This window comes from Aphanomyces invadans (assembly GCF_000520115.1).
Source record: "Aphanomyces invadans strain NJM9701 unplaced genomic scaffold supercont1.13, whole genome shotgun sequence".
Classification (NCBI taxonomy): Eukaryota; Oomycota; class Saprolegniomycetes; order Saprolegniales; family Verrucalvaceae; genus Aphanomyces; species Aphanomyces invadans.
The window spans coordinates 487,886-498,500 of NW_008580158.1; the positions used below are offsets into that span (position 1 = coordinate 487,886).

The following is a 10,615-nucleotide window of genomic DNA, read 5'->3' on the forward strand; positions in this document are numbered from 1 at the left end:
GTATACAATGAGACGATGTATTTTAATATTGTTGTGTTTTTGTATTTCCCGCACCAACAAATTCAAATCACAGCATCATGGGGGTAGCTACAATCGAGGAAGCGGACGACCCGAAGTTGGCGCAGTGCCTTGCGATCTTGGCGGGCAAGACCGACGAACACAAGTTTGCTGGTCTCTTGATGGTCGCGAAGCACCTCCAGTGCGAGGATGAAGCGGCCCTGCGACGTATTCGCAAAGCTGTATTGGACACAACCGGCGTGTCCTTCTTTGTGCGATTGCTCCAAACGCAAGGAAGGGGTGGATGTGCCGACAATGTTGAGACAGACGCTCGAGTGTCTCCGTTTCAATCGCTGGCACTCAACTTAATCTCCAGGTATCCCGAACACCTCCTTCCATGTTCAAATTGGCATCTCATCCATCGCATCCATTGCAGCTTTTGCCAAGACACGTCGCTGGCCCGTGAATTCGCGACTACGGCAGTGATTACAGTCGTTCTCGACGTTATTCCTGCAGCTGTGTCAACCGGCAACGCTGCCGTGCTGCAAGATTGCGTCCACATACTCCACGGATTGCTCCCGTTTGACGTACGCCGCCATCACCACCTCCTTTGGCATCCTCTCATCCACATCCCTAGGCCCTTAAAATGAATGCAACGTGGAAAGCCACGTTGGTCCAACAAATACATCTCTGCTGCGTGTCGAATACGGACTCCGATCCAATGCTGTGCCCTCTGTTGTCTGTGCTTCAAGCGAGTCCGGAAGTGTCCGCCGATGCGCTCACCTCACTTTGCGCCTCATTTGCTGCCATTTCCACTCCTTCTACTGGCAAAGCCCGTCTACAAGACTACTTTATCGCAACGTTGGAATCGCACAGTCCTTCGACAATCGCTTCAAACGTTGTTCTGCTCGCCCGTGGTCTATTTGGCACGTGGCCTGCGCATGTTCACGACGATGGCGCCCGACGAGATAGCTCGCTGCAGCTCCTTGCTCTGTTGTTGTCGTATTGCGGCAGCAATTGGCTCTTTCACTCGGAACTGCCTTGGGTACTCGTGTCGCTCCAGCTGGCCGCCATCGAGGCCAAGCTGCTCTTGGACGATGCCGAACGAATCTTGATCGACCACATCGTGACCCCCACTCCACCTGAAGCAGATGAAGTCAAGGTACTTCAACGCGTGCACAGTCTCCTTCCAGCATCCTACGGCATCCTCGAATCGATCTTGGGTGGCCTCATGGTCGAAGAGAATGCGTCGGCGCTGTCGCACACGACTCTACTTCAGCTCAAGGAGGTCTTGGGTCAAGTGTTCACAGTCGTGATCGAATTCATCACGACATGCCGCGACGCGTTGCGCAGTTCGCACTTGACTTTTTCCATGAAAGACCTCGATCCCATCGTTCTCGCCACCATTCGCGTGCTGGGGGCGTGGATGGCCGAAGAGACAGACTTGCTCACGGACCAACTCGTCGCGTTGGTTCCGTTCCTGGTCACGTATTCGCCCACTTCGAGCATGCCGGTGTATCCCATGTCAAACGTCGAAGAGCCATGGGACTCGGACGACGAAGTGGACGACGAGTCATCGGCGCCTAGCCTTGCAACTGGGACGGACGTCATGCAGTTCCTGCTCCCAGGGCTCCTGCAACTTACTGCGACGGATGGTGGAGCCACTGCCGTTGCAACCGACGATGCAGTGCTGCAGAAGATCTTGCAATTCACTGGAGTCGTTTGCACTCGCATGGTCGCCGAGTCGACAGCGTCGAGTGCTCATGGCGACTTGGGCGAAGGTGTTGGGACTCTCACCATGTGCCTCGGCATCTGTCTGAACGTGCTGCTTCTGGCTACACCTTCTTCAGCCTGCCATCGGCTCTTCGTCAAGGCGCTGCCAATGTGGCAATCCCTCGCCATTCTTTCGTGGCGCCACGTTGTGGTGAACAATGCCGACGTGGATGCTCGGGCCTCAGATATGTATCTGATGCTGTTGCACATCGTGAGCGCGATGGCGCTGGTTCAACCAACAGCGATGGCGGCAACATCCCAACTGGCAGCGTGTTCGACATGGCTTAAGGACCATCCCCCTTCAATGGCATGCGAAGGTGCATGGGACTTGCACGAGCTCGCCATGCGTGTCATGAAGTGACCGATTGTAGAGTAACTTCGCTGGATAAATTAAAATCGAGACTGTGGCGGGAGGATGGCTTGAACTGTGTGCTAGAGAAGATGGACATGCGGCGACGGCTACACGGACGACGCTATGATTTCTGCGGGCGGAGATGTCGCGAGCCGAGCCCGTTTGTTGCCGGTGCTGGCAGCAACTTCGCGACATCGACGTCGGGTAAGCGGTGGCGCCGGCGACTGCTGCAAGAGGGGCATCTGCGAACTGTCACGACGATGCCTCGTGGGCATGCGTTGTGTTGGTAGACATTCGTGCAATTGGTTGTCCAACGAGTCGAACGTGTCCAGGTCTGCCATGTGGTCGTGCTGGAGGATGCGGGCATTCATGACAGGTGGCATCGTCGTTGAGAGACCGCTGCAGTAGGCCGCTGTGGTCGTAGACAGAGACGCCGATGTCGAGGAAGAGCTACATGTCGGTGGGTTGCGTCGGACTCGCGCGTTCACAACAGCTCGGATGATTTGGTTGCTTGCAGGAAGTTCTAAAAGTTGCGCGGTTGGCATGCTCGCTTGAGATTGCTGCAGGATGATTGTGGTGTTGATGGCGTACACGCTGTAGTTGCTAAAGGCATCGGTGGGCAATTGATACCGGCACGTGGGACACGTGCTGTGGAGCTTCAACCAAGGGTCAATGCATGGCATGTGGAACTTGTGACGGCATGGGAGTTCGACGCAGTCGTTGTCAAAGCTATCCATGCACACGACACACGCGTCCCCACACGACACCGGTGCAACATTGTTCTTGAGTGCGTCAACGCAAGCAGCCGACGCTGGCGAGACACTGTTGAGCTGTGGCATGATGTACCGGATGATGCTTTGAACCCACCGTGGGCTCTTGAACAGCCGCAGCGCATCTTTGATGTGTGAGTTAGGTGGCGCTGCATACCGCACGTTCACGCGAATGGCCAAGTCCATCTTCTCCTTGGTTTCCCAACACAGCGCGCTCCCGTCGCGGCAAAATCGGAAATGCCATCGTGGCGGCGTCCGTTTTTTGCGGTGCGGGCGACGGTGTGTGGGTTCGTTTTTTAACTTCCGCCGCGTTCACCATTCGGTGACTTGGAGTTTGTATGCCATGGGGTGTTTCTCCCGAGATGGGCACCGTGCTTGGTTCTAAAAAAAATCCGAAAAAAAACGACTCTGGTCGCCTCCAGCGTATTTATAGGCACGGCAACAATACATTTTTGTCCATGGGACCAGGTCACTCCATGAGCCAATCAAAACTCGAGAGGAAAAGATCAATCGATGGGATTGGCTAGCTCGTTGCACCCATTTTTTTTTCTCGTTTTTTCGCCTCGTCGCTTGGCCCCGTCGCACAACTTCAACCCGACCATTTGCAATCCCCCGAAGGTTAAGAACCAACATGTCGGCGCCGACGACAGCAGCGCCGCCCGCCACCGCTAATTATAGATGCATCATGGCATGTTTGACCTGTATCACTCGATATCGAACGACCCAACGGCACTGCCAAGCTGTTCTCATCCCCCGCAGAGTCGTTGTAGGGGTCTTGGGCCTCAATTTGACGCCTCGACAACTCGACGGAGTTCTACGACCGTGGTCAGATTTGTCACGACGATGACCGGGATCACACGTACCAGCTAGCACGTCGTGAAAGTGGACGAGCTGCTTCATGACAACCTGCTGCGATCGGGTCACGTGCTCTTGCACCCGGCCCACATCCTTTTGTACCTTCACCAACTGCACTGTGGGAGTCAGGACACTTCGTCCTTTGTCGGGGGAACGTACCTGGGTGCCAGCCCCAATATGATGGGAATGCACAGCAGTGGACAACTTGCCCATCTTTATCTCTGCGATTTCCATGCGAGCTTGCAAAGCGAGAACGAGCTCCTTCACTTCCGTGGTGTCCGGCCCTCTCGTCTGGTCAGTCCTCCTTCTTGAGCCAAGATCGCCATCCATCCATGGAACGTACCTCCTGGGGAATGCGTGCTGTTGCAGCCCATGATTTTGCTGCCAACTTGAGGGAGGAGATGTCTGCCTCCCACGTTTGACGCAGTGCTTCCATTCGTTGCGAGATTTCAACGGGGCACTTGGTCGAAACCTGTCCGTGGTGCCTGGCTTTAGTCGGACACTGGTGGGTACAGGACGCTGCTCGCTACCTGGGTCAGCTGATCGTGCATGTCTTGGAGCTCGACCAGGACAACGTCGTGCTTGTGATTGTGGACCTTGGCCATTTCCCGCATGCGATTTGAGATGGCTTCGAACTGCAAGCGGTCGGCGCCGCGCTGAGTAGCCATGTCGTGAACCCTATCAGCTCTTCAGCTAACATCGCGACGTGAAAAATGTGCATTGGTACATTGCTTCCATCTCCAAATGCAATTGCTCTAAACGTTGGTGCTGCATGGCGCCGCCATTCGAGCTACATTGGTGTGTGTTGGTAGCGTCGGCAGTGTAAGGAGGTGTTGTGGAAGAGTCGAAGCAGGTTCGCGCCGCAACGGACGGCGGAAGAGACAGCCGTAACTTGAGCTGCTCTTTTTCCAGCGCGAAGAGCTTCGCATCGAGATCGCCGATCTTGAATTCCAGGTCTTGCAGCGACTAAATGTGCCAGTGAGTTTTGGGATACGAGCACAAGCTCCGTAGGTCACGGACGTGGGTCGTGAGCTCATTGTCCTTGTGGCCTTGATCTCGAATGCTGTCCAAAAGCGCTTGGGTTTGGCTCAATTTTGCATTGGCAGCTGTGCGAAGAGAGTCCATCTAACCGTGTACGTGCAGGGGGGTGCAGTGAGAGTGACGCCGTCGAACCTCGCCTCGAAGGATGGCCATTTGCTCCTTCATCGCCTCGACTTCGATCTTGATATTATCGACAGTGGCCACGACGACCTGGACATCCACATTACGATTTCCAGAGGTTGTGATGGCGTCTTACTGCGTGGTCTTGTCGAATCTCATGCTGCGCGCGTTCGAGTTTGGCGTCCATTGTCTTGTGCAGCTTGACTTGCATGTCGAGTTGCTGTTGCCGAAGGGCTTCGAGCTGGTGCTGGAGGTTTAGAAATGTGTCTTGGGACAATTCTTCCAAGTGGAGCTGCTGCGAGTTTTCGAGCTGGAGCACCTGAACGACAAGGTAGTCGATCGATCACGTGTCATGCCAGCGTCGTGGTGAAGAACGATGCCTCCACGAACCTCGACGGCAGCGGCTAGCTCGTTCACTTTGGGCACAAGATCTACTGTCAACGTTTGCAAGTTCACGCCAGCTTGCTTTGCTTGGCGTTCCGCGGCCTCTCGGCGCTTGCGTTCATGCAGGAGGTTGTTGCTTCCGCCAAGGTAGTGACTCGCTTTCGGCGCCCTGGGTTTTGTCTTGAGCGGCTGGGGCGGCATCGTCGGCACTGGTCGGTCCCAAGTCGCGTTGGCCAGTTCAAGCGTTTCAGAATTTCGAGTTGCCGCTAGTTCCCCATCTCGTGTTAGCCACATGACATCGCAACCATTGGTGACATTTCGTTTTACGTGAAACATTCGCTTGGCAGACCAACCTCGAGGAATCAGCTTCGCACGACAACGATGGAGTTGGGCACTACAACATTCAATTCACGTGATACCGACGTCATAGCAACCCCCCCTGTACAAGGTCGGTTTTGATGGATTTCTTGGGTAGGTTGTACGGCAAGCCCGACATCGAACCACGCCACGTTTTTGAGAAAGCCAGCCATGTCAAACGAAAAGCTCGGTCGAATTGTCCCGACACAACCATGGCCAGGAGAACAGTGCTGACGAGGGGCTTACCGTCGTATGGGGTCAACCGGTCCGAATACGGCAGTCGGCGGGTTGAAAACGCGGCAGGATTACATCAAAGGAAAAGATGTCGGCCGCGACTGTATAGTGGTTGTGGATCTCGGACGCCATCCACCGTCCTGTGCCGACAACCTTCGTCATGGTGTCGTGTCTCTGCTCTCTCGACACGCCAACGTCGGTCAGCTTGGTGAAGTTGGGGAGTCGAGCAAAATGTTGCGGCTCTTCACGTCGCGATGGAAGCTCAGGGACATATGTAAGGTCACGAGGCCCTCCACGATGAGGTAGATGCACTCTGGCATGGTCTGGGTCGGCCTGTGATTCGCGACGAAACAGCACAGATCCCATGTCCTTGAATTCCATCACGCACATCAACTCGACGGGATTGTTCCACATCGCTCCAACGTACTCGACAATGCATGGCGACTGAGCCCTGCGAGTAGGATGATCTCGTTGACGAGAGCTGGAACTTGATGCCCTGTCGCCCTACCCGGCAGCAACTGCTATACATCCACTCGATTCCCTCTCTTCGTTGGAAGCGCCCCTGACCCCACCACACGCACAACGAATACTTCATTTTGGTCGATTCGTTCGGCGAAAATGGGGTTCATGATATTGCTGGCATGGCTTTGCTTAAACGTGATTTCTTTCGATTCCACAGAGTACTTCCCTGACGCCAAATGCGTGGTTGGGCCGTTGAAACGTTGGCCTGTTCCTCGGCCGTCGGAGCAACATCTTGGTTGCTCTCGTGGTGCCGTTGGAGGACGCTCCACTTTACGCCACACCGAATGACAAGCGCCCCAATGCATGCTACCAAAGAGAGGAATCAAGTCTACAAACTTGACGTCATCAGCCTGCCGTGGAAGCCCAATTGCGAAATTTGGGCGTACTGGTGGTGGTGCCATTCCCATCCGAGTAGGATGTTATGTTGGCAGTTTTGAATGTCGGAGCAACTGGTACCATCGGTGAGCTCCACGCATCGTAAGGGAGCAGATTCTTCTGTGCATGAACACAAACCAGTTTCACGGCACATTTCAAGATTGGCGCCAACGCTGTGTCTGTTGATTGCGGACAAACATTTACGCCGTATGCACCATGGAGTGGCGAGCGACGGACGCATCAACGGTTGCCGGCTCGAGGGCAATCAAAGCATCGATGTGTTCTCGGGCATGAGCACCTGCATGAATATGTCGACTTTGTTGTCTTCTCTCACCCATCCCTTTTCCCTCAACACAGCTTGGCGAAGGTGGATTGGGGGGTTTCTGCAGCTGCGGTCACGGCAGCCGGCACTTTGTTGTTCGAGACCGATCCAGCATTCGAATTTGCTTCAAATTCCTCCTTGAGGCGCGATGCGTGGCCCGAGCGGTCCTCTCGCTCCTTACGTCCGCTGGCCTTTCTATCCGGGGATCTTTGTGTGACTGTTCGAACTGCACGTTATCAGACGTTTCGAACGCGTTGTCTTTCATTGTCTAAAAATTTTATCGCACCCATTCAGCGACCATCAAGCATCAAAGGTTTCGAGTGATGCCACGATCAAAGGTGGGTCTGTTACGGGCATCAAGCAAAGGGACATTTTGGCAGTACAATAACCCTTCGATAGGAAACCGCCGCTGTGCTGCAGCTTGCCCACATATTTTCAAGTCGACGAAAATTTGAAGTACACGCCCGACGTCACGAAACGCTTTTGGCAACAGCCGGCGGTTCATTATTTAAGGATATATAAATGAATTTCGGACTGAACATATTCCAAAATAATTGGCAAAAATGTGCGAACTGGAAAGTGGCCGACAACAACGAGGTACTAAAAGGCCATAATTTGATTAACACAAAATCATCTCAAATGTGCCACAACAAAGAAATTACAAGTCAACGTTCATGTGCTTGCGCAGACTATACGACAGCATGGCGGCCGACGGTCGAGCGGTCGGCTCGTGGGCAATGCACTGCATCGCCATGTCCTTTAGAAACGGGGGCATGTCGTCGGCAAACGTGGGTTTGATTTGATCGGATATCACCATCGCCATGATGGCCGTGTCGATGAGGGGCTTCCCGTCGTACGGGTTCACCCGGTCCGAGTACGGCAATTGGTGGGTTGAAAACTCGGACAGGATCATGCCAAACGAAAAGATATCGGCCGCGACTGTGTAGTGGTTGTACTTGAGGATCTCGGGCGCCATCCACCGTCCTGTGCCGACACCGTTTGTCATCGTGTCCTGGCTCTGCTCTCTCGACACGCCAAAGTCGGTCAGCTTGGTACCGTTGGTCGAGTCGAGCAAAACGTTGCGGCTTTTCAAATCACGATGGATGATCGGAAACGAATGCAAGTACACGAGGCCCTCCACGATGTTGTAAATGCAATTCAGCTTTTCTTGCCATGGAAATTCGGCAGGGCTTTGATAGGTCAAGTAGTCGCGGAGATCTCCCAAGTCCATGAATTCAATCACGCACGCCAAGTCAATGGGTTTGTTCCACATCGCACCGACAAACTCCACCACGTACGGCGACGAGAACCCTGCCAAGAGCACGATTTCATCGATGAGCCCCTGAACTTCGCGAGCTGTCGCTCGACCAGGAAGAAGGCGCTTCACGGCCACTTCTCGGCCCTTGTACTCGCCCAACATGACGTCGGCAAACGCTCCCGACCCGAGCGGACGTTGAATGATCACGTCATCTTCATCAATTCGATACAGAGAAATCCCGCTCAGGTTTATGCCATCCAGCGCGATCGACGACGCGCGGTGGTGATGGCGGTGGCCTTCACTGGACGTGTTCATAGTGGCGTTTCGAGCAGTCTTGGTCGATGTGGAGCCACTGCGCGGATAGTGCGGCGTTGAGAGGTGATCATAGGTGCCAGTCGAATGGCCATTCCCTGCCTCAACTGCGCAGGCCGTGTGCAGATTCCGGTGGCGCTGGCGGCGGCGCCACCACAACAAGCAGATCAAAATCGCAACAACGAGGCCAAACACCCCACCGGCGACCCCGACAATCAAGCCTACATCTGACAAAGCAGCAGAAGTTGACACCTGAATCGCATAATTGGGACGTACTCTCAGGTGGGGGTGGAGATGGTGTCGGGTCAGGAGTAATGCTGGGGTTGGCATCTTTGAACTCTTGCAGCCACGAGTTCATGACAGAGCTCATAAGCGGGATGAACGTGTTGGCCGACTTGGCGGAGAAGAATTTCGTCTCGCACGGAATGATGAGTGCTTGGTGGGCAGCGTCTTTGGGACATTCACCCCACCCTGCTTCTCCCGACGTGCCTTGGGCGGTTTTTTGAAAAAAGTGAATGGCAGGGTGCGTCCATCCCTGGGTGGGGTCCTGGTGCTTGTAAAGTCGTGGCGCGGGGATAAAAGTAGTGGGATCGGTTGCGTCTTGGGCTAACATCGACGACTGTCCATCCACGGATACCAATTCGACTGCGCACTTGAGCGTTAGCGCGAGTGCATTACCATCCATGACCTTTTGTCGTCGATACGACATGCCTCCGTTGAATGAGCACGTCGTTTGCTCCAGTCCTTTAGCTGCAGTCGAGTTTTCATACTCTGCAAACGTGTACGCAATGGACGACATGGTCGAGTTGGCAGCCACTAACACCTGCATGAACGAGTCCACTCCATTCACCTCGCCGACTACGAAACCCATGTCCCACAGCACGGCTTGCTGCAACAGCGGTGGAAGTATGTGAAAGGACAGTCCTGCCTTGGTCAAGCGGGCCGTCACTGTTGCAGGGATTGAAGCAACGCCAACCGACACCGGCGTTCCTGCCTTTGGGTTGGATACATACAGCGCCTTGAAGCGACTCACCAAGTCGGCGCTTTCGATCCATGACGTCGACGCTTGGCCTGGCATGCGTAGTTGCAAGTGGCAACGCCGCGTCGGGCCTTTGTCGAAACCGGAATTGTCATTTATTACATGGCGTCAAATATGTGCATAAAACACGCACTTTTCTTAAAACGTCAAATAGCGCACGAAATCAAAAACGCAAGGATTTCCAAAGTGTATTCTTTGCAACCCACCCACCATACAAGAGAGTGGATGATCTCTCTTGTATGGTGGGTTGCAAAGAATACAAGGTCATCAATAATCTTCTGCAACGTTCATACCTAAAGACTCTGTGAAAGACAGTTGAGAGAGTTGCAGCGCCGCCGCTGAATAATTTCCAAAATGACTTGGTCTCGAATCAAATACCTTGAATTGATCAGTTGGTCCTGAACGAACCAAATAAAATAAAGATTTAATTTATACTTGGCATTTGTATGGATACAAATACCATTTATATACATAGGATTATACTTATCGGCGGGTGTTCGAAGCAGGTGAAGAAAAGGACATCCGAGGGGCAAAAGCAGATCGCAAAGACTTAGTTGCCAACCTCTCAGCGCGGCTGAACAGATTCTAAATCACGCGCCAATTGAATAGACCCATGCGAACATTTTCGCTTTTGAGATGAATTCAACTGTCCTGGCGATATCGAATCATCACCAACTCAAATGTGATAATTTTTATAAATCTATTATTATAGAGTTATGGGGTCCTTTCAAACATTTGAACTTTGATTGCCATGTCGGCAAAGATCATGAAAATTTATATTATAGAGTTATGGGGTCCTTTCAAACATTTGAACTTTGATTGCCATGTCAGCCCGTGGAAAAATGAAGAAGCATCCTCAAGAGCCGTGGCAGCGAGCCCACTCGAGCAGGCACCAATGCTCGGT

The 10,615-nt window shown here is 53.4% G+C and overlaps 4 protein-coding genes across 28 annotated transcripts; 1 reads left to right on the forward strand and 3 right to left on the reverse strand.

Moving 5' to 3' along the window:
* The first annotated feature begins 54 nt into the window (after positions 1-54).
* H310_07121 (hypothetical protein) lies at positions 55-3,165 on the forward strand. Its single transcript, XM_008872421.1, has 3 exons — positions 55-373; positions 434-584; positions 635-3,165. The coding sequence occupies exons 1-3, from the start codon at positions 78-80 to the stop codon at positions 2,129-2,131; spliced, it is 1,944 nt and encodes a 647-aa protein (XP_008870643.1). The 5' UTR covers positions 55-77; the 3' UTR covers positions 2,132-3,165.
* H310_07122 (hypothetical protein) lies at positions 2,095-3,168 on the reverse strand. The gene has a single exon (XM_008872422.1). The coding sequence runs from the start codon at positions 3,076-3,078 to the stop codon at positions 2,230-2,232; it is 849 nt and encodes a 282-aa protein (XP_008870644.1). The 5' UTR covers positions 3,079-3,168; the 3' UTR covers positions 2,095-2,229.
* Positions 3,169-3,506: 338 nt separating this feature from the next.
* Positions 3,507-5,671, reverse strand: H310_07123 (hypothetical protein). Of its 25 annotated transcripts, XM_008872425.1 has the most exons (10): positions 5,299-5,671; positions 5,045-5,227; positions 4,921-4,998; positions 4,768-4,872; positions 4,475-4,713; positions 4,278-4,425; positions 4,091-4,219; positions 3,907-4,038; positions 3,756-3,858; positions 3,507-3,706 (listed from the first exon to the last, which is right to left on the reverse strand). In XM_008872425.1, the coding sequence occupies exons 1-10, from the start codon at positions 5,626-5,628 to the stop codon at positions 3,675-3,677; spliced, it is 1,479 nt and encodes a 492-aa protein (XP_008870647.1). In that variant the 5' UTR covers positions 5,629-5,671; the 3' UTR covers positions 3,507-3,674. The 25 variants fall into 25 exon arrangements, with proteins under 25 accessions (XP_008870647.1, XP_008870645.1, XP_008870646.1 ...); XM_008872423.1 differs by having other exon boundaries at positions 3,507-3,858; XM_008872424.1 differs by having other exon boundaries at positions 3,756-4,038.
* A 2,038-nt stretch (positions 5,672-7,709) lies between these two features.
* H310_07124 (TKL protein kinase) lies at positions 7,710-9,790 on the reverse strand. Its single transcript, XM_008872448.1, has 2 exons — positions 8,949-9,790; positions 7,710-8,899 (listed from the first exon to the last, which is right to left on the reverse strand). Exons 1-2 carry the CDS (start codon positions 9,748-9,750, stop codon positions 7,761-7,763), a joined length of 1,941 nt encoding a protein of 646 aa, XP_008870670.1. The 5' UTR covers positions 9,751-9,790; the 3' UTR covers positions 7,710-7,760.
* Between the last annotated feature and the right edge of the window lie 825 nt (positions 9,791-10,615).

Coding starts and splice junctions, on each gene's coding strand:
- H310_07121 (XM_008872421.1), top strand. CDS start 78: ATGGGGGTAGCTACAATCGAGGAAGCGGACGACCCGAAGTTGGCGCAG. Junction 374..433: donor GCACTCAACTTAATCTCCAG/GTATCCCGAACA, acceptor CATCCATTGCAG/CTTTTGCCAAGACACGTCGC. Junction 585..634: donor ACGGATTGCTCCCGTTTGAC/GTACGCCGCCAT, acceptor CCACATCCCTAG/GCCCTTAAAATGAATGCAAC.
- H310_07122 (XM_008872422.1), bottom strand. CDS start 3,078: ATGGACTTGGCCATTCGCGTGAACGTGCGGTATGCAGCGCCACCTAAC.
- H310_07123 (XM_008872423.1), bottom strand. CDS start 5,628: ATGTTTCACGTAAAACGAAATGTCACCAATGGTTGCGATGTCATGTGG. Junction 5,228..5,298: donor AGCTAGCCGCTGCCGTCGAG/GTTCGTGGAGGC, acceptor CTTGTCGTTCAG/GTGCTCCAGCTCGAAAACTC. Junction 4,039..4,090: donor CAGCACGCATTCCCCAGGAG/GTACGTTCCATG, acceptor AGGACTGACCAG/ACGAGAGGGCCGGACACCAC.
- H310_07124 (XM_008872448.1), bottom strand. CDS start 9,750: ATGCCAGGCCAAGCGTCGACGTCATGGATCGAAAGCGCCGACTTGGTG. Junction 8,900..8,948: donor ATCTCCACCCCCACCTGAGA/GTACGTCCCAAT, acceptor CTGCTTTGTCAG/ATGTAGGCTTGATTGTCGGG.